A 19837-nucleotide genomic window follows, 5' to 3' on the forward strand; every position below is an offset into this window, starting at 1 on the left:
AAGCAGTTCAGTGAATTTTAGATGTGCTTCATAACAATCAGGCCCTTCTCAGAATCCCTGAGGTGACAGCTTGGTAAACCTGTCTAAACCATTTGGTACAACTCGTCAGGAGCCTGACAGCTACCTGGGATTGCATATAAATCAGAGGCAGCTGTTTTTTTTTTTTAAGCAGATGGCCAATATGCAGAAAGAAAACGCTGTCTTTGCCTCAATTTTAACTTTTTAAGGTTTCAAAAAGGCAAATCTGTGCAATAAATAAGAAATGATAATGCATTTGTGCTTTCACATCACATCTGCCAATGCAATTATAACACTTAGAGGCCTGATTATTGCTATCAACCAGTGGTTTGATGTATGCACATGTTTATACTGAATGCAAAACGCTCTCTGCCCACAAAACAGGCACTTTGCACACTTAAGTTCCCAGACCTTGTCTCCGTAGTCTCCGCTTCCTGAGGCCGAAGATGCGCACTTTAGAGAAGATGTCGACCAGGTTCCCATTGCAGAGCCCCTTGTTCTTGTTGGGGCTCTTTCTCCGTCGGTTGGTGGAGGGTCGGTCCAAATGCTGCTCCCGTGCCTGTCTCTTCTGTCTGATCAGCCCACTCGCGATAGCAGCAGCCATGGCTCAAAATGTCACAACTGCTCAGGTCCAGTCTGCACACGGAGCACAGACTACACAAACAGCCGCCTCTCGGAGCTCGCAGCCCGGGTCACAGTCCCATGGTGGCGGCTAAGTGGTCCGTTCCGCGATGTCAAATGTCAAATCTTAGATTTCTAGTAGCTGGCTTCCTCTGTCTTTAGTCCAAACACTACATGATAATAGCGATGTTAAACCAGCTGTCATTAGCACTCGAAAAATTCTTGGACATGGTGGAAAAATGAGATCAGTTCATGCGTAATTCCACACATCAGTGGCCACAGTCTGGATGCCAAACTCACGCAGATTTCGGAGCAATATTCATACCTGCACAATGATGTGTTGGGTCATTGTCTGTGAAAGATTCAGCAGCATCGCCTCCCTTAAATGTCCAACAACCGGCTGCAGCGTCCTCGCAGCAAATTCACCCACTCTTTCCCCTCCTTTCAGCCCTCCGTTTTTCCACCTCCTTCTGCCAGACGTTGCTGTTAGAAGTCGCTGTTTTGGCTGCGTTGAGGGGAAAGACGCCTGTGCATGTGTGCGTCCACAGCAATTAAACAAACACAGGCGCCTCCTACGAAGATCCCAACCCGACTGAAGGCGCAGCTGCCGGGGCTGGAGCTGAACTCCCAAGTTTTCGAGACGGTGACAGGGACCCTCGCGATCTGGAGCCACACGTTCGGAGACGCACAGAAATACGCAACGGTACTAGAGGATTATCTGATGCAGCAGGATGATCTAAGTTATATTCCAACTAGCAGCTCTAAAACGTATTTCCCTTCACTGTATTCCAGATCACAACATAGAGACGCGATAGGAGCAGCCAGGGAGAGAAAGAGAGAGAAAAAAAAAACACACACAACCAAAGCTGATCTGTGGAGATGACGTCTGCATTGTGTGACAAGCTGCATACAAATACACAAACTTAAACCCCCCGGTGATCGGCGCGCAATTTTCTGATCCCAGCGCGCGTTTTCCTGCACCGCATGTATGGCGATCGGTGCGTAATGGCAATGCGGGGGGGAGGAAGTAACGCAGCCGACAAACGGAGCAATTTATTTTCCCACGCTCAGAAGGAAACTGGAGGTGGTGGTGGTCACCGGTTTCGGTCTATATGCCCCTCAGATGAAAAAAGCTTCCCTATCAACAAGTCCTAACCACTCGTTAGTGCACGCCTGAGTGAAGAGGATGCCCTCCTCCCCCCACCACACAGACGCCCTCCTCTCTCCATCGCCAAGCCCCTGCTTGAAGGGGGGGACGAACAGCCGGTTTGTCTGCTGCTATTTAGATTTGCATTCACTTTAAAATCACACAGAAATGATGAACCTGAGCTGGGTTTGGGCACTATTATGGTCAAATCTGCATCCTTTAAATCATGCAAAATCACAAGAGATTTCTGCAAATTATTTGCTTCATCGCATGAGACACAAAAAACACAAATTGTGTCTCATTCTGTGTGCTAAAGAAGCACATTCACGTTGTTTTAATTAGAGCTGCTCAGCCCTGCGCGCTCCAGTTGCTCTCTTCAGCACCACGGACAGCGCTTCTCATTTCAGCACCGCAAAACTAAGGAAGGGAAAATGTTGTCTTCTTCCGCCTGTTGTCCCCCTTAAACATCTACCTTTAGATTGCAGGACGTCTCAGGTAAAACCACAAGCAACTGAGGTACACGTAACTCCACCCACCTCAATTTAGATGCCGAATCACCCACATTATGATAATAATAATAATAATTTAAAAAGCTAATGTAAGAGGGAAAAAGATTTGATTCTTCTCTAGATTTGAGGTTGAAAATCATCTAAGTCTCAATCACAGGCGCGGAAATTAAAACTCAAGAGAGCCATCTGCTGTTTGTGGCTGTAATTAAACATTTGGGCTCATGGGGGGACTGGAGTGTTGGATCGCATTGCTCTGGTGTGCGTTCATTCTCCGCATTCTGACACATACGCACCTGTTGATATCCCGCTGCTCGGATGCACGAAAATAGGCTGGTAAACAAACACTAAAGTCATTCGCAAGAGCTGGACAGTGAATTATAACGTTGTTCCTGCACGGTGGCTGCAGAACTTCACGCCTACTGCGTTTAAATGCACACAGAGTTCCTTATAGACAGCCCGTCCATGAGTATTTGCAATCATCCTGATATAAAACCGTGCTTGGATATGAGCAGCAAAGCTTAGGCGCGTGTTCTCCTCCACATCCCACCTCCACAGACTCCTGCAAATGCCCGTGGATGGATGCAAAGTTTATGTCCCAGAAGCCTCCTGCTCAGCGGTGCTATAGGAGACGTGCAGTTAACGCTCCAACCAGCAGCGGACACTGTCAGCTCAACAATAGTCCCCCAGCAGCCCGCAGAGCAACACTGTCACCATCACGGTGCTAAATCCGAGAGGGTTTCTATTTTGCGCACATGGATAATTGATTTTCTTTAGTCCTCTGGGACACTTGCATTGATTGAGTGTACTAGTCAAGTCGGAGCTCAGAGTAAACTAAAGGAAATTGTGGAATGTTATCCTGCAGATTTCTCACATATTCTGCAATATTTAAAAAGCACTACTTAGAATATAATCTTGCAGTTTAAGGGAGAGGAGACTCAGTTTGGAAATGTGTTCACAAAATGAATTTTTAAAGCAAAGATGAAAAGCAAAATCACATTTTCTTCATTTTCAACAGAGGTATAGATTACCACAGCAGGCTTCAATACCATTCTACAAATGTGGTGCAGTAGTAAAGATTTTAAAAAAAGCATCTGTTTAGGATGGATTCTGGCCCAGAGGAGTGGCCTTGCATTGCAGCTTTTACCTTTCCAGCCACACAGCATGAGGTTAAAGGCATGAATGGTTCTCTAGTCAGAGCAGAGACATGCACAAGCCTTATCACAGAACACACTGGAAGAACAAGCCGGGAGAATGCTCCCCTATCACAGTGAACACAGCACGGGGTGTGGAAAAGCATGCCAAAACCTTGGTATAAATATTCATGCATGAAGCAAAACAAAGGCGCACGTACCTACATTTTTTTTCCTCCTGCATGTGAAAGTATGAGAATCCATGGCAGTCCCATTCCAAAGCCCTCCAAAGAAAGAGCTTTTCCTTTCTGACTTCTAATGTCCCATTTATACTGCCACTTCTGGGGGTCTAACATAGTTATGGTGAACTGACAGTCTGCCCCGAGCTGTTCAAATTAATTTGTTCACAATCGCCTTAAACACTTCATTCATTCTTTAAGTTGGGTCACAGAGGAAGCCAGTTAGATTAACACATTCGGACACTTTGTCTGAGGCTAGTCGCAAATGCAATCAGGCTTCATGCAGCCTTAGGATGAAAGAAATTGACAAGTCACTTAGAAGACAGATGTAAAGGTAAACCAACATCTGCAGCTCTTTCATCGGTACATTGCTGAATAGCAGCGAGCACAACAGCATGCAAATATGAGCAGTATGGAAAACATGGAGATTCAGTGAAGCAGAAGCAGCAATGAAGGCAGCCACAGCCTCATCAGGTCAGAACATTTAAATCCAATCTCCTCAGAGGAAATTAAATTATCTTAGCTAGATGTCCTGCTGCCGAGGGAAACCAAATGTCACCCAGCAGAACTGGGTAAACAACCCATTTGATTATTGCTGTTACTTTGCTTCGGGGGACTTGTTCTTTTATCACCCATCCTGATAGGAAAAAACAGGCAGCGGGACTCAGCACTTCTCAGGCCCACAGAAATAAAAGAAGCTTAACTTGCCAGAAACACATTACATTGCATTATCAAAGACGGAGAATTAATTTAATTTGAGATGAGTAATGATTTTGTTTAGCTGGGATTTATGCCATTTTCCTTTCTCCCTTGTCTTTCTGTTCCCTCTCCCATGCTTCAGCTGTTTAATCACTGAATATCATGAGTCCATCTACTGGAGCAATAAAAGCTCAGAGAGCCCGCTTATGGACTGTCAGTGTCCTACAGTGCTTGTGTATTAGTCCCATTTGTTTTGATGAGTCTAATAGTCGGAGCTAATCAGAGAAACAAGATAGACGAGTGCACATCAAGAGCTTGTAAGAGGGGAGTGAATATGGAGAGCTTTTGGTCACAATAACTGAGTTAGGGGTGCATTCACCATGTGTAGCCATTATTCTTAAACTTACATTTCCTTTTCAGCCACTGTTTGCTTTTATTTCAACTCACTATTTGCTTACTGCTTGGTTAAGTTTAGGAAAACATCACAGTTTGGGTTAAAGTGCAACATTTTCACAAAAAGTTGAAAGCTTCTCCTCCACTCTCTCCTGTTCCATCTAATGTAGGATTGGTTGAGTGAAAAGAAAAACAGCAAAAAATGCCTCAAACATCACTGAGAATGCAGTTTAGTTGTCTAGAAATGTAATTTTTGAAGGCTGCACGGTGAGGCCAGTAGATGAGAAAAAGGTTCAGGGTTTCAAACTCTGGGGAGCATTAATATCAATATCAGGTTTTTTTTGGAGACATGTCAACACCTTTGATTGAGAGTTATTACAGTCAAGGAAACTTATTTATGGAGCATATTTAAAAAAAAAAAAAAACAATGAGAAATCTGCTGTACAGAAAATTGTAATTTATGTTTAGCAGCACATGCTAACATTAATAAGGGACGCTAAGCACATAGTACATTACAAGCTGGAGAGACAGGAGGTATGGATGGTTGCCTTATGATTCCATATGACTTCATGTCCCATATCGGACTGTTTCCTTTGGCTATTTCTAGTAGACGCCTGATAAAATCCAGATGAACACATAAATGAATGACTTTCCTGGAAGGAACAACCTCTAAGTGATGCTTTGCTGCCACTGAGCTCACTCACGCTGCACTGTGAATGAATGATATATTCAAAAAGCTGAGAAAATAACCTTCCAGAGATTTAGTTCCGAGCGAGTGGAGCAGCCCTCACATTAAGTCTGCGCTCACAGACCTTTAAATAGCTGGTTCATCATCTCCCGCAGAGTGTCATAAAGTCATTTGAATGTACATCACACAATGGCCGTGAGGTACACTAAATATGCCACCTGAGAATATGTATAGCCACATTACAATATGTTTCTCTGTTGTGAGCGTGATGGAGTGCTGCCCTTCCCCCAGGGACGAGATGAGAGTGGGCCTGAGGTGTGGAGGCCTCCGACGGAGACATTAATGAAACACAGTGGCTTCAAACTGTTAGCTCCACTTACCAATGGCCTACTAAAAAAAAAGATGTAGTTAACGCTTACGCTGCTGAACTCAACGCACAATGAAGCAAAATCCACTCCAGTCTGTGAATAAATGAGGGGAGGGAAGCCGGATGTGGAGGAATCACTGGGCATGATGTTACATTGGGGTCTTATAATAACATTTTGATTTATTTGTGGTGATAAGGCTAATGGAGCTACCTAATTAGGTCGTCTTGGAAACTATAACTTTGAAATGAGAGGTCACTTGTTAAAAAAAACAGACCTTCTGTATGTGGTTTTGCTGTCAAGTAGTCGAACTTTTCCACATCCAAAGATGATTACAGCGAGACAAAGCAGAACGAGTGGCGGTGTTTACACAAATCCCAGCGGCCCCTGACAAGCAATGATGAGTTAACTGCTGAATAATAGCGCAAATCACAAACAACCCAGCTATGAGGCGCATAATAAGAGGTGAAGAAAAACAAGGGTATTTAAGGACTCTAATGTGAGCGAGGAGATGAATATAAAGAGAGGGATGCAAATAGAAAAGTGAGGGGATCAAAAGTCAGACATACTGAGGCAAAACTGTCACAATCCACTGGGGAGTCCACATACTGGTCACACATATCCACTGTGTCCCTCTTCACCACACACAGACACACAGACACACAGACACACACACACACACACACACACACACACACACACACACACACACACACACACACACACACACACACACACACACACACACACACACACACACACACTGCTCCATCCTTTGATCCTATTTTAAGTCTGCAGCAGTGATGGAATGTGCTTTGTCAGCAGCACTGCAGAGTGAGGTTCCTTGGAGAAGCCCTGGGCAGTGTGGGAGAATATCAATTAGTCCAAACCCCTCTGGCAAGGCCTGCTTCCGGAGCTGAAGGCTGACAAAGAGCGTGCACGTACCAGTGTGTGTGTGGTGTGTGCATATGTTATTGTTTGCTTCTCAGTGAGTTAACGTGTCGGGTGTGTAGGTAAGCAAAGTCAGTGTGCGCGCCCACTTGGAAATAAAGTGTATAGGTATGCACATTAATATGAATAATTTCCCAATGCAGGTGAAGGATCCAGGTGTATTTCAAGCCCTGGGAGGTTTAATAGAATGGTAATGAGGGTGACGCCAGGTCAGGTCAATCTCTGTTTGTGAATTCCAAAGATGAGATATGGAGAAAATCAGGTCAGCAATGCTGCTGCGAATGCAAAAACGGAATCCTGTTGTGTCTGCAACATCAGTTTGTGAATACGCTGCACAGTATACACTTACAAAAGGAGGAAATTCATAAAACAATATGCCAGTTAAGCAAAGTTATTTTTTAACTTTTCTTCAGACACAAACTGACCCACTGACCCTCAGGTGTGGTCAGGTGTTTTTTTTTTCTCTAAGCTGGCGCCTTGTCAACCTGCAGTCCACAGATGATACCTGAGGGGAATGCAGGTGTACAAAGACAAAGCCCATCACAATCAATGGCTACCTCTGATAGCATGACAACTACTGACAGCTCGAACACACAACTGTCGAATTAGCACACTCAAACACACTACACATACAAACACCAGCAGGTTTTCTTTGAAGAACAAACCAAAATCAAATAGCATGAAAGAGGAAGCCAGCTACTGACAGGCCACATGCGATTCAGATTCATTCAGAAAAGATGGATGGATGTTTCAGACATTTATCTGAGTTTTCTAGAGGACAATTTTCCAATTCTTTCATCTCACTTTGTGAAATTAAGCACAACTTGCCTGTATGCAAAATTCTAACACCTTCGTATGTTTGTCTATGACCCTGAATGAAATTCTAGCCCTAAACTTGAACTCAAACCCAGACATGATCGAAAAATGTTTCAAATGAAGACCATAAATAAACACTTTAGCATTTAAAAAAACAAAAAAAACAAAACAATCTTTCATCTACTTGCTGAGAGCTAAAAATCCAGATTGATTGCTGGCTGCATGGTGCATATTTGGGTTGTTTTGTGCTGGACTATGTCTTCCTAGGACCAGTAATCTCCAGGAGTTTCTACTGGTTGTTTGGCACTTAATGCCAGTTTAAATGACAAATTCTTGCTTTCATACATTGTTTTTTTTTGCGTAGTTTATGCAAATTAGACATAATTTAACAATTTTTAAGCTTTAGAGTTACTGGAAAGTTGCTGTGTTACCTTTAGAAAGAGATGACTGTTCACACTTCACTTCCCTCAAACATCACGTTTTTATGCAAAGCTTACCTCACCGACTGCTGACATGTTTACCTCGTAGACATCAAAGTGGGATCTTCTTATCAGCATGAAAATCTGATTTCCCAACATTTCAAACATTCTATTTTGTGATGCTGACATATTTGATCTCCTGAGTCTGTTTGGGCGAGTTTTTGCATGATGATGTTTTTCAGTGACAGGCAGAGAATGATTAACCACATGTCGATGTACAAAATGAAGAGGTTAGTGCATTAATATGAATCCTTTTCCGGTACTACAATAACGGTATTCAACTGTGCAATTAATGTATAGAGACTAAATGATGCAACTTAAGCTGCAAAGCTTTTATTAATACCAGCAGAACCAACACCTTTCACATTACAAGAAACAAATGATCGGCTCAGTGTTTAAAAATGCTGCTTAATGAAGCCACACATTTATGAAGTGGAAAAAAAAGCAGAACCATGCTGGCATGTGATGTCCTTTATGACAACATGACAAATGCCCTCTTGTTAATGAAAGAATCTCAGTCGTAACTATAAAAATTACACCTCCATGAAATATCCTCTCCAATATGCGTTTGACGTCGCTCTCGTTTTAATGCTTTCCTCCTAGAGGTCTATTAAGGTGTGCTCATATGATATGCACCATAGATCTCCAATGAGATACTGTGAGAATGAGACCTCAGCCACCTCTGATTGAGAGCACCAATAAAGTTTTCCCCCAAGACACAATGAAAGACTAATGATGTCTGTAATTACCAAAATTATGGCGCTAATCGTCGTCGGGCTGCACTTTGGCTGATGTGACCCTCTTGGCTCTGAGAATACAGGAAGGAAGGAAAAAAAAACAGATGATACCCCGCCACTACAGAAGTAATGTGCGTGTGCACAAGTGTTTGACTGGGAGCTAATGGAAGTGACAAGGGGACGAGGAGTGCAGTGATTAGTCTGAAGTGACGAGGTTAATACCCTCATATGACAGCAGTCATTAACCAGCAGACATTACGACACACTCACACACCCATTAACGCTGTCACAGATCAAATGTTACCACAGCGCTGAATAGATCACATCCTTCACCTATTAGAAGATGTGCTCACTCTTAACGAAGGCACACAGTCTGATCGCTGATGTGAAAACTAACATATGCAATTAATTAATTAATCAAAGTCAACTTTATCCAAATCACACATGCAAAGTCTTTGTATCAGACTGACAGGCAACTTGTTCAGAGTGTGTCCTGCTTTTTCCCCCAGTGACCATAAGGATAAGTGGGTATAACTAACGGGTGGATGGACAACTTCAAACATATTTAGTCTATATTCATGTCACATTTTACTGTAAACGGTGTTTGTCTCTGCCTCAGTTTCAGGTATTCTATTAACTACACCATAAGTACAAACACATCTACGTTTGAATGCAAACATCTGAAAACATCCGCTAGAGATTCGTACATAAAATGAGAAAATATCATCTTATTATCAGTTTGGCAAGCAGTCACTGTGAACAAACTATATAATAACTAAACAGTACCCCGCAAATATATTTGCGGGGTACTGTTTAGACATAGACAAACAGACACATGATCTATTGGTCCTAAAAATGGAAATTATTTGCCACAGTGGCTGCATACACGAAACACAAACAAGCAGGGACTTATAGATTTATACAAACTACGATGAGCAGATGCTACTGTCATCAAAGATAATGCAGTTCTCTTGTACCTTGCAAATGGATATATACCTAATGTGACACTTCACACACGCTGTGGTGAATATAAACTAAACCAAACAATGGCACAGATAAAAATAGCTACTATTTCATATATAGTAATATTCAAATACGTCAGACACTACAACAAAAGCAAGAGCAAAAACAATGCCATGATTAGTTTTTTTATTAAATAACATCCGAAATCCAAAATCAAATTGCCACCCATTGCCTTCAAAATAGCCCTAGTTCTCCACTTTTTCACTTTCAGTTGGTGGGATCTTGAAAAAAAATGTTGTGAGCATCTTTAAGAACTTCCTGAAGTTCCTCTATGGATTTCTGCTGCCTCCGTTTTCTTCAGTCTCTTCATGTGATCCCAGACTGACTCCATGATGCTGAGATAAACGCTGCAGAATAAAACTACTACTGATCGGACACCTACGTGACGGTGTGGTGGGCTGGAAAAGAATCTAAACTGAAGGCAAAGTGCTGAAAACTTTAGTATGGCACTGCAAATAAAACTAATTCACAATATGACACTTCTTGCACAGACTCTCATGCTATTCTCACATTTGCACTTTCTCTGTGCATCAAGAATTCCTTCCACTTCTTTTATAAATAAAAGTTTTTATTTTTCAGTTTTTCCAGGAGAAAAAGAACAGTGAGGGGACCGGCTGGATCGATGCCAAAACAAGCATGAATATGTACCGTTCACTTAATGCTCTCAGTAAATTTCCACTTGCCAGCCTGCAGTTGTTGATTTCACTGAAATCTAGTGACATAATGACAGGTTTTAATAAAGCAACACTTCAAAATACTGCAGCTCCACAAGATCACTACATTAACAAGGACAAATGTGGAGCCACTAATTCATACTGCTAATAGTATAAATTATCATATCTATGTGGCTCTTAAACAGATGCTAACTTATTATTATGACACATATTTCTAAATAGCTGGGTTGTCAGCAGGAGAGCTGTATATTAACACCAAACTGTCAAGCATAAGAAGTGTATTAGGTTCTGTTTTCATGCGTTGCTACATACTTTCTTGCATAACACATGCCAGCAGCACATGCATCTTTAGCTTTCCACTATCTTGTCTGTTGCTATTTTAAATTGATTGCATGAATACACCTGCTGCTGAGGTGATTCCAACTCTGCTGTCATGATTAAACTGCTTCACTGCTTTGCATTGCTCTTCTACTTTTTAGCCACTAGAGAGCAGCGCAGAGCTCAGCAGGGCACTGTTGCAGGATTACAGTGCTGATCAAGAGAAAGGAAACTGCTCTGCACAGAGAATATGCAGCTTTGTCCTATAAAGTTTCATCTTGCCTTAGTCCAAGGTCCCAAGTCTTGATGTGACTACGACACTGACAGGAAACAGTTCCATAAAGTAGAACCAAATCAGCTCTAATGCAAACCAGCAACACCGTGTGAAAAGATTCAGTGAGTTAAACATGGCTTAGATTTTTCTGGGAGAGTAACAGTCTGGAAAGTTGGTGCATTGTCCTGAGTGTAAGCACTATATTTATATATATTTAGATTTTAATGTTCCACTGCGTTTTGACAACCCTCTGTCACAGCACTGGACTGAACTGAAACCCTTCACAAAAGAACAAAGCTCTCCTTTTTCTCAAGACAACCAAGATGCCCTCAAGTGGCCAAAACGGGCTAAGTCACAAATGCTGTGTTTGGACATGTGATGATAATAAGCCCCCCTGCATCCAGCGCTCATCATTCCATCGCATTCATCTCTCTGTCAGTCAAGAAGAATGTGACATGAAGAAAACAGTGGTGTGGAGTTCTGACCGAAGCAGAGGGACGTGAGGCTGTGTTCTGAGCAGTGACTAATATTAGAGCCGGTAGTGATAAGCCATAATCTGATCGTAGGTTTCTGTAAAACACTCATTGATCCTCGGGTGTCAGCTGGTTTTTTGCTGTGAGCATAAACTGCACAGATTTGTCTGTGTGCGTGAGGATGCATGTGACTGAGCAGAGAGAGAGGGAAACAGGATGAAGGCCGAAATAAAGAGAAAGAGAATTGAAAAAAAAATGAAAGAGGCATTTGTTTTCATTTCTGTATGTTATGCAATGGAGACACAGAGGGCTCTATGATATATAGATCAGAGCCTCAGGATGCTCCAATAGCAGTCAGTGGTGCAGTGCTCACACTAACCGAGCTGGTCACTATTGATGTGAACCAGGGAGCACAGCCAGATGACCACAGCTGGCACAGTGTTTAAGCTTTCTTGATTTAATGTAGAAAGCAGACATTAGCCTTTACCCCCCAACCGCTGCCTTTCCAACTGTGTCAGAGCAAATCGCTGATTAGAAATGTCACAAAAAAACTACATAAATGCAGATAATTTTGCTGTTACGAAGACCCACTTTTTTTTTTGCATTTAGGCATCACACTCCTGGTAGAGACCTACGTTGTGCACGTCAGCACAGGTGATAACAGAAAGGAGTGTTGACACAAAAACCAAGTGATGCAGAAAACCATAGTGCAAAAGACGCAGCACAATAGATGGAACAATACCAAAATCAAAGCCTAAACAGCAAGCTTTACGCTTATGCCCAAAGGGCCTAATTAACATATATGCAAATCAAGACAATGAAATAATAATGATAGAGATGTAGGCTTTATTAAAACAGAGCCGTGATTACCTTTAAGCTGTTTTTTACTCTGTGCCAAACTGGGAGATATAAAAGAGTGGAGGAAAAGATAAAAAAGCCCTCTCAAATAGAGTGTTTCATTTGCATGTCTGCTGTTAGGGCCTAATGAGAAATGACACATTTGTAATTACAGTGGACTATAATTAGCTGGTGTGTAAGTGAGATGCCAGAACCCAGGTCTTTATGACTGGGCTACAGAAGGAGGAGGGGCGCTTTAAATCACAAGGAAATTTGTTCAATTAAAAAAATAAAAAAAAAAAAATGCTTGAAGATTTTAATTTTCCTTCCACATGTAACAGACTGTTGGGGTGGGACTTGATTTAAGAGCTCAAAAATTGGCAGGACAAAGCCTGCAATGTGGACATCGATGTTGGCCTTCATTGTGCTGCTGAAGCTCACTCACCTCCTCCATCACGCCTACTTACAGAGGAGGAGGAGGAGGACAAAGAGGAGGGACATGTTTTTATCCTGGGCCTCGGGATATTTAAGATGGAGGATTTTTGGCAGAAGATAGTGCTGCAGATGATTTTGATCATGTTGTTGCAGCCTGACACACCTCTGACCTCCTGCTACTGCCGCTGCCGCTGCTGCCCATTAGCAACAACTCATATCCTACCCAAGATGCAGTTCTGAGTATCAAGCATCATTACCCAGCAATGTATGCTTGAGAAATAGTTGTTAAAAAGGAGTAGCCTCCCTCTTGATAAAGAAAGCAGCTTGAATGAAAGTTGGTTTAGAATGGCTTTTGACTGTGTAAAGTTTTTATGGATGTTAGGAACCTTAACACTCATTCTAAACCCCAAAACCCACCAGCAGTTTTGAAAGACACGCTATCTTTAAACAAAATCATCAAAACTGCACCACTTATCAGCCAGAAACGGTAAAAACAGAAAGAATTGTGGGATTTTTAACTTTCAGATGGACTTTGAACATGACAACGTGCATTTCCACTGGGAAAAAAATGACCAAATCTAAGCTTAAAATCAAGATATTTTGTTAAATTACTCTATTATATAAGAGAAATAGAATAGAAAAGCCATTTTATTGTCATTCATAACATATAATATATCTGTACTGTGTAATCATTTCTTCCACTTGAGAAATCATTGGACATGGTGACTCCATGTTGTTTCAGTTTATGGATAATAATCCTATTTTACGATGACATGATTTATGGCAACATGACCGTGTCACACTGCACTAAACATATTCCTGAGTTCTCTCTACCTCTAGCCAGGGCTGTGCTGTTTCCATCGAGGTGCAACACTTGCAGTACTGCAGTGGGAAATGAGCCCATAGTGAGTAAAAATGTGACAGGAGCAAAACATAAAAGCCCAGAAACTGCTTGAGGCACAGAGGGTTAAATTCATCCTGCGGCATAAATCAACAGCGGGGGAAAGTTGCTAGTTTAACTGTTGCATCAACAAAAATATATATATATATATATAAAGATAAAACTGCCTTTAACACAACTTTCTGCATTTTATTAGAACTTATAATGAAGTATTGATGCTTTATAAGTTCAGTGAAAATTCTTAGTTATGCTTTTGTCACTGATTGAGGCTAATCTTTTTTCCCCCAAAATACAGTTAAATACATGGACTCTGCTGATGTTTCTAAGAGAACAATCGTGCAACAAATAGAGGTTGGAACATGCTAAGGATTTAGATATACAATGAAAAAGTGAGCTGATGCATAAGCAGCTTTTAAGAAGCATTTGTGGGGTCAATCTATAATTGAGGGACTTTTGTCCATGGGATATATCTTGCATACATTTTAATTAAAAGTAAAAAAAAAAAAAAAAAAAAAAAAGTTTTTTTTAATGTTCATCATGATCATGTCTTTACAAATTCCATAATTATTTGCTATGGAAACAATCACTTATTAATAAAAGATGACTGGATATCACTAAAATGTCAACTAAATAATCGTCCGAGTTAACAACCACCTTCAAATTAGCTAAACAATAACAAAATGAGCTGATTCAGGAATAGTTTGGATTGTGTTCTTTTTATTAAGTTGAGATAATCATGTGACAGATATTTCTTTTTTGGCAATATATCAAATTTTATAGGGAAGATAAATTGTATCTGGGTCCCAGAAATCCCTTTCAACTAAGTTCCCCATTACAAAAACACCTCTCCAGGAAGTGTGTTGATTCCAGATCACATGACCTGCTCCACATGATGTCATTTCCTCCTGAAGAAAAGACTGGCCAGACTCCAAGGCTTTCTGACTTATTTAATATAAAGTAGTCAACAGGTTTACTACAATAACTTTAGAAATAACTTCCAACTTCAATTTTACTCAATTGTATATATAATATTTAGAAGAATCTTTCTCTAAAATGCCATGTGGTGTTTGGTTATAGGCAGCCATGTTGATTTTAGGCCTGAAAACAGCAAAAATGTCACCTATGATACAAAAAGTCCCGTAATTATATATTATCCCTGTGAGTGATTTCGCTTCGACACAAGAACTTGACACTCAGTACAAATTTAAATCCTCCATACCTTGTTTTTATGTTGACAAGAGGTTAGAATTTGACTGTTAAAAAATTGGATACAAGATCAAAGATTTTGGGTTTGATTCAATGACCGCCTTAAAAGAAATAAACTGTATGTATAGCCCATAGTGCAAGATGGGCAGGTTTAATGGGAGGAGAAATGTGTCGTGGGTGCACAGCATGTCTCTCTGAGATGTAGTGCCTTGATGCATAATAATGACTGCAGAAACTGAAAGTTGATTCATGTGATTTTTTTTTTCAAGGTTAAAGTACCGCTCTAACACAAGTCATTATGTACAGCAGGCAAGCTACTGGATAAACCATGTTTCAAAGCAGTATGACACAGTGTCATCACAGCGATGCATTGTTTAAGGTGATGTAAAGCATGCAGCAGGTGACTCTGACAAAGCTGGGTCTATTTCCCAGAGGACGCATGTTTTCTGTTAAAACGTTGTTTCAGTGTTTTTCCAGCCAATAGAGGAGTTGACCTTTCGACACAGCTCTAAAAATAGCAACACTCTGAAATAAAGAGGAGCTCCTGGGATAAGTAAGACGCTTGTGAAGAACAGACACACACACAAAGTACAGACACACACACGAATGCACTCACAAAGGTTGATACGCACATGCAGGCACATTAGCGCACACACACACACATACACACACAAATACACATGCTGCCCTCTCCATCAGCCCCCCTGACACCTGGTCAATTTCTGTTTAGGGAAATGCACTCCTTTCTTTTCGACAAGCCTGAATTAGATTGGTTTAACTCATCTGTCTTACAGATAGGTCAGAGTCATGTCTCTCTGCAGCCTAACAGCAAACACTGTGTTTTTCAATGAAAGATTCCTACTGTTAGCACCAACATGCATCTGTATATAGACTGCACTTTATAAGATCTGTATTGGCATTACTGTTGCATTTGATGCTGAGATTTCAATCATTTTGCTGATCAAAAATAGAGAATGAACACAGAAAAAAATCTGACGGCACTGGTTTGTACTTACAGTTCTACACTGTAAAACAAATGTTAAAAAAATAGATAAAAGAAATATATATTCCAGTGGCTGTGAAACCAAAATAATGAAAAATATTCACCTTACACTAAAAATACAATACTTTTTCACAAATAAAATACATTTTACAGAATTATTTTTTCATCATATCGCATTATATTTTTTATTTTAAATGTTTAATGAAGAATATCTACATCCACCAAAACAATTAAACTGCTGTTAATACATATTATTAATATTTATAGAATTATAAAGGTAGATAAGACACATTCAATCAACATTTGTTGAAAAAATATTTGTAATTAATTATACAACATATCTCTCATTGAACAAACAAATCAGCAAAAATTTAAGTAGCAATACTTTTGAAACTTGAATTAAACTGTTACAAGTGAAAATACAAAAAATGCAGATGTATTTAAACAGGCGTTCTGTCAAAAAAAATATTTTCTTTAAAAAAAGTGAAACTTTAAAGTTATACAAAGTTACAGTTAGAGGTTTTTAACATCATTTTAGATTATTGATATATATTTGTTTCAAAAATATTGAAAAAAAAACTTAAAACAAAAGGGAAGAATTCTATAAAATGACAAGTTTTTTTGTTGTTGTTTTGTTGTTTTTTTTTTACAGTTTATAACACTAAGTTCTGCACATGATGGGATACTGAGAACAGAGACCAGTTCTACACTCAGCTGTGAAATGAGGTGAATCTGTTCTTCTGAGACCCGCCAGCACAGGTTTCCCTGACACATCTGTTGATTCACCACAAAGAGAAGTCAATTCTTCCTCCCTCTTTCTGTTTTTGGTCTCGCCCTCTGTTTGTGCAAACACTCCAATATACATTTACAGAGGGACACGGAGAGAGATGGTGCTGCTTAAGGAAACTAAAACAGTCTGCTGTGCAAGCACACCGTTGCTTAGTAACACACAAGAAGCTCCCCAAAGTACACTCCAGTAAGTTCAGTGGCTTGTCACAAGCCTACACATGGTTCACAGGTAAACACACTGAGTCAAGTTTGCACGTCTCTCGGTGTACTTCTTCATACCCGTGCAAGTAGGCTGAGCAGTAAACATCCTTAGGCGCCTCTACGGAGGTGATTGTTTTTTGGACAACATTTACATAAAGGCAATACCACCTCTTAAAATATTCTAACAAATACATTTTGCTGACATTTAGTGTGCAACAGAAAACACCAACAGAGAATGCGACAGAGAGAGGAAAAAAGTGAAGGAGTGAGTGAAGAAAGGGTGAGAGAGGGAGGTAGAGAGAGGATTGCACCGTGCTGCAGCAGCAGAAAAGCTGGGCCATGTAATTTATGGGTGCCCATACTCATAAAACATGAATCTTGTCCATGAAGTGCTGAATCATTTGGTGTGCGCACACCCACCGGTCCGCCTCCTGCTCCCACATATATGCATGTGTGTACACAAGCAAACGTGCACATTAGCAGGGACACACACACACACACACACACACCGATTCCACCCACACCGAGTCCATCTTCTCATTCACACACTTCAGCATGACACATGAAACAAACTCACCTTCAATCTAAAGCTGATCTAAACCGGCAAATTTCACATTTTAAACTCAGAAAATACAAACAACTTTCTGTCTGTCTGTCTGTCTGTCTGTCTGTCTGACGGTCCGATGCCCTCCCCTCTGCTACCCACCCACCCACCCACTCCTTCCTCCCACTGCTCTTGATGTGCTAGCAGGAGCATTCCCAATAAAACTATTTTATTATAAGCCCTCTCTGCCGTTGGAAGTGGCTGAGTTCAGCTGTTCAGGCCCAGCAGACACTCAATACAACTGTTAGCGTGACTTCATCTGGACCAGTCAACCCAGCGCAGCATTAGCTGATTAAATACCACCTCACCTATGTTAAATGGGCCAGAGAAACAATGTGTTTCGGCTGGTACAGCTGCAGATTCTCATGTTAGAGAGGCCTTCGTGAATAAATGAGATTCTGATCAGAAACACAGTGTTCCTTTGTTAAACACAGTTTGATTCTGGATCTTGCCTTATTGTATATCAAATTTTGGAGTAATTACAGCAACTAAACAATATATAAGGCCTGTTATGCTCGATAATTCTTCCGAGATGAAAGTAAAAGATTGGACAAATACCAAATGGGAATTAAATTATTTGCTCTGCAGTGTCACAGTCAAAGTCCACTGCCAATTAGAGAAAGAGTACAAACTCATAAACTCAATATTTATTTGGCATGCTGCAGAGGGGGGAGTTGTTTCACTCTGGAGCTGTCCAAATGTTTAATTTTCCGCTTATTGGTGGTGAGCATTTAAGCACAAGCATCGTGTTCAAGGGGCAGCACTTCCGCTGAGAGACAGGCCGAGCTGCGAGCGCTGGAGATCCTGAGTGACGGAAACTTTTTCTCTCCGAGACAGCTCTGTGCTTTTTCTCCCTCTTACTTCGCTCATTAGTTCTCTAGATGTCTGTCTTCCTCTGTTAAAGTCATATAATTTCAGCAAAGTACCCACATACAGCCCTCAGAGCGGCCTCTAGCCTTGACTGTCCAGTGCAGCGCCTGGTACAGTAACAGAGAGATTAGAGCCTTCTTCACATGCAGAGGGCACGCATTGATCTTTGCTGCATAGCTATATACAGTGGACATTTAGTTGAATATTCATGGCCCTCCGTGCTCCAAGGTGATGTGTCTGGGGGTGGACAGAGGAAAAACCTGTCAGGGAGAGCGGACCAGGACACCACGGAGGACTGTGAATCCTCTGGCTGGCTCACTCAACAGCCTCCTTTTGCTTTTTTTTGTTTTTTCATTTTAAAAGCACAGCATGGCAAACAGCATCGCTCCAATATGTTGATTTAACGCACACAATGTAGGAAAATACACATTTATGAGCTAAAGATGAGAACCTTTTGATTTGCTCACACAAAGCAGATGACATAAATAGGATGAAAGATACAGATTAAACATGAGAGCTCTGTTAATCATATAACAACAGTTTTTTTAATGTATTGATGTTCTCACATCAAGCAGAGAAAATTTGCCCTGGATAATTAGTGGATCTCTCCTCTGCCTGTCGCTGACACCGACTCGTATATTTTCTATAAACACCTGTGATGGCTTTAATTCAGCTAGGTGCTGTAATATTGCCACCCCACCCCGTCATCGCCCATTATCTGTTTAGAGTGAGAAAAATGCAGGCCATTGTATTCCGTGTGTGACCGCTGTGCAGGCATTGTGAGAGTGTGACAGCAACACTTTGATGTGTGTTATCTCATAACCAGCAGGTAATTCATCATGTATACAGCCCCAGTAGAGGCCCAGTCCTTTGTGTTGGAAGCCTCTAGAAGACCTACACTACACAGCGGTGTAAATCACCAAGACAGAATCAGGGCTAGCCTTGGGTTTCAGAACGCTCCTACCCATTTTAAAATATCCTCTGGCCTTCTATAATAAACTCCTCCCAATTACAAACAGCCTACTTTGAGAGGCAGCCGGCTAAACAGTCCAGCATACCAGTCTGTGGACGGCAGAGACGCGTACCTTCGAGTGACTGCTTGCATCCTTGAGTTTGTTTCAAAGTAAAAGTTTCAGAAGTAGAACAAGTGCAGATGCTGGAACTTTTTTACCCAGTTTGAGCAAATGTGGGATTTTCCCAGCGCGGCACACGTTGCATGCATGTGCTCATGTTTAACAACGTGTGTCTCTCTGGACTTAACCCCACCTGAACAACAGCAACCCTTAACCTTGACCAAAATCAATACTGGAAACAGCAAACACTCTTATAGAAGAGCACACATGGGTGGTACGTTTAATCAATACCAGCTACGGACAATTACTTCAGAATTTGTTACAATCAGAAAGGTACTTATGGAATTCAGCAGAAAGTCTATAT

The 19837-nt window shown here is 41.1% G+C and overlaps 1 protein-coding gene across 3 annotated transcripts in view; it reads right to left on the reverse strand.

Annotated features, from left to right (window-relative positions):
* Positions 1-19837, reverse strand: part of fgf14 (fibroblast growth factor 14) — a 111071-nt gene that overhangs the window by 39488 nt on the left and 51746 nt on the right. The window contains exon 1 of one of the 3 annotated variants that reach the window (XM_023293307.3): positions 430-1793. The exons of the other annotated variants lie outside the window; for them this stretch is intronic. Within the exon in view, the coding sequence (XP_023149075.1) occupies positions 430-622 (193 nt within the window). The 5' untranslated portion in view covers positions 623-1793. Of the gene's footprint in view, positions 1-429; positions 1794-19837 lie in introns of those variants that run through there. 3 annotated transcript variants of the gene reach the window in all.

This window comes from Amphiprion ocellaris, chromosome 11 (assembly GCF_022539595.1).
Source record: "Amphiprion ocellaris isolate individual 3 ecotype Okinawa chromosome 11, ASM2253959v1, whole genome shotgun sequence".
Taxonomy (NCBI): Eukaryota; Metazoa; Chordata; class Actinopteri; family Pomacentridae; genus Amphiprion; species Amphiprion ocellaris.